General features: G+C 48.6%; 1 protein-coding gene across 1 annotated transcript in view; it reads left to right on the top strand.

Annotated features, from left to right (window-relative positions):
* The window catches only part of LOC119585271 (ERAD-associated E3 ubiquitin-protein ligase HRD1-like), an 8,576-nt gene extending 7,426 nt beyond the window's left edge, over positions 1–1,150 (top strand). Inside the window, 2 exon segments of the mRNA XM_037933946.1 lie at positions 81–164; positions 166–1,150. Of these exon segments, the coding sequence (XP_037789874.1) occupies positions 81–164; positions 166–753 (672 nt within the window). The 3' untranslated portion in view covers positions 754–1,150.
* Positions 1,151–2,129: the final 979 nt, after the last annotated feature.

Here is a 2,129-nt window from a genome sequence, read left to right as displayed (position 1 = left end):
ATCCTCGTAGCTTCACCACCGCCTCCCCACCGCTCGAGAGGGAGTCCTAGCGATCGAATCTCTTGGTCCTCCTCCCGCAGGAGCTGATCGAACGAGAGGACTGGAGTATGTACGTCAACATCGCCCGCACGTCGAACGTCCGCCACCTGGCCCTGTCCGCCACCTAAGATCGTGCTGGAGTGGACCAAGGCCATCACTTTCATCATCACCGTGGTGTTCATGCTCCTCGTCTTCGGGCTGGAGAAGGGGCTCAAGAACTACACCCCGACGACCGCTTACCTCGTCGTCACCGGGTTGTACTTCCTCGTCACGGAAAAGGTGTTCATGGACATGGTCGCCTCGTGGCTGGAGAACAGGAGGTTCGACTACTTCGAGAGCCTGGAGAGCTTCTACGTGCCGGCGCTCATCCTCCTGCTGCAGCTCTCCTCGTCGGCGCTCATGACGGGGCTCTGCGTGTTCACCGGGAACCTCAGACTCGTCTTCCTGTCGACCTTCACGAATATCAGAATCAAGTATCGAGAACTCCAGGAGGGGTACATCAAGCCCCTGCGACACGAACTGGAGGCGCTCGAGCTCTACCGCGTCGCCACGCACTCGGAGCTGGCGAACCACGACGACGTGTGTGCCATCTGCCTGACGCCCATGACCTGCGCGCGCATCACGCCCTGCCAACACTTCTTCCACGCGGACTGCTTGCGGCGGTGTCTCAAGGGGAGCAATAAGTGTCCCATTTGCCAGTACCATTTCTTGTGATCCCACGATACTCTATTCTCGCTCCGAAGTTGTTGATTTCTGACACCTTTCTCGTGTTTTTCTGCTCTGTACTTCAGTTTATATGGCGTTCCTATCTTCATGAGCCGACATGTGATAACTAGGTGTATAGAAAAAAGTTTTCCGAATATTAAGAGGTGTCAGTTTCAAGAAGAGAAGTTAATACGTATTAATAGGTAAGGTATCAATTTAATTAAGTTATATTCAGGAAAATAATTGTGTAATTTTATAGGAATTCACATTCTGTAACCTCTATCACGTTAATAGAGAAGGGAAAATGACAAAATATTTTTTCTTCGAAATTATTTTTGAATTAGACTAAATGGTCTGAAAGCATGATATCGATGTACGGATATATGAAAATACATATATAGATCAACGATGTTTTTTATTTCTATATCTTTACCAATAAGTAAAGGTATATTTCACTCTATATCCTTTTTAATGGGAAAAATAATACCCATAATACAATATTATATATACAGAATGGCTTTGCCAAAAAAAAATGCATTTTGCATATCAATGGTGAATGATACAAAGTAAACATTAATGATTCGTAATAACGCTTTCACAAAGCATGGGAAATTAAATTAAAAAGACTCTTAAAAATACTTAAAGACGCAACACATTATCATGCGCGTTCAAATCGGTGCTCTTATCTTCTGTGATATGCAGAAGAAAGTAATTTATTCACTCTTCCAACAGCCTCCTCAGGACTAGAGGCAGCCAGCGTTGAATAGCGTTGAGTACAGCCGACGAGCACCAGACGAATTGATTCCGGTGACGTTGAAGTGTTACTCCGAGCACGCGGTTAGGCCAGTCACGTCCTCCTCCACTTGGAAGTCCAAGGGCGTCACCGCCTTGGAGTATGAGGATCCGCCAGGAGCAGACCACTCGAGGGTATACTGACTCATGCACTGACCGTTCTCCTCGGGTCGATACGACACCCGAAGTCACGGTCGAGGCGGTCGATTCAAGCACTTCGAAGCTCTGTGGTTCGCTAGGGACGTCTCCCGAGGTCGAGGGGTTGGTCGACACCCACGAACTAGCCTGCTTATCGGTCGACGCGGCTCTCACACACACTTCGTAGTTCGTACACGCCGCCATGTCGGAGAAGCTGCTCTCGTGCAGCAACTCGGGCTGTGATGCGCGTCGATAGCTGTCGAGTTTTATCTGCTGGATGTCGTACGCGTTGGCACACTGGGGGTTGGTCGTCGGGGGGTCGTACTTGATCTCGATGGTGTGCGCCGTTTTGTTACCCTTAAGCTCTGAGGTTCTCCGGGCTCTGGGCGGGAAAATCTGGCATTAAGTGAAAAGGATATATTTTTATGATAGACATGCAGGAATGGATAGACGAT

The sequence above is a fragment of the Penaeus monodon genome, chromosome 19 (assembly GCF_015228065.2).
Source record: "Penaeus monodon isolate SGIC_2016 chromosome 19, NSTDA_Pmon_1, whole genome shotgun sequence".
Lineage (NCBI taxonomy): Eukaryota > Metazoa > Arthropoda > Malacostraca > Decapoda > Penaeidae > Penaeus > Penaeus monodon.
The sequence above is the reverse complement of the archived record's forward strand: the minus strand, read 5'-3'. Positions and strand labels throughout refer to the sequence as shown.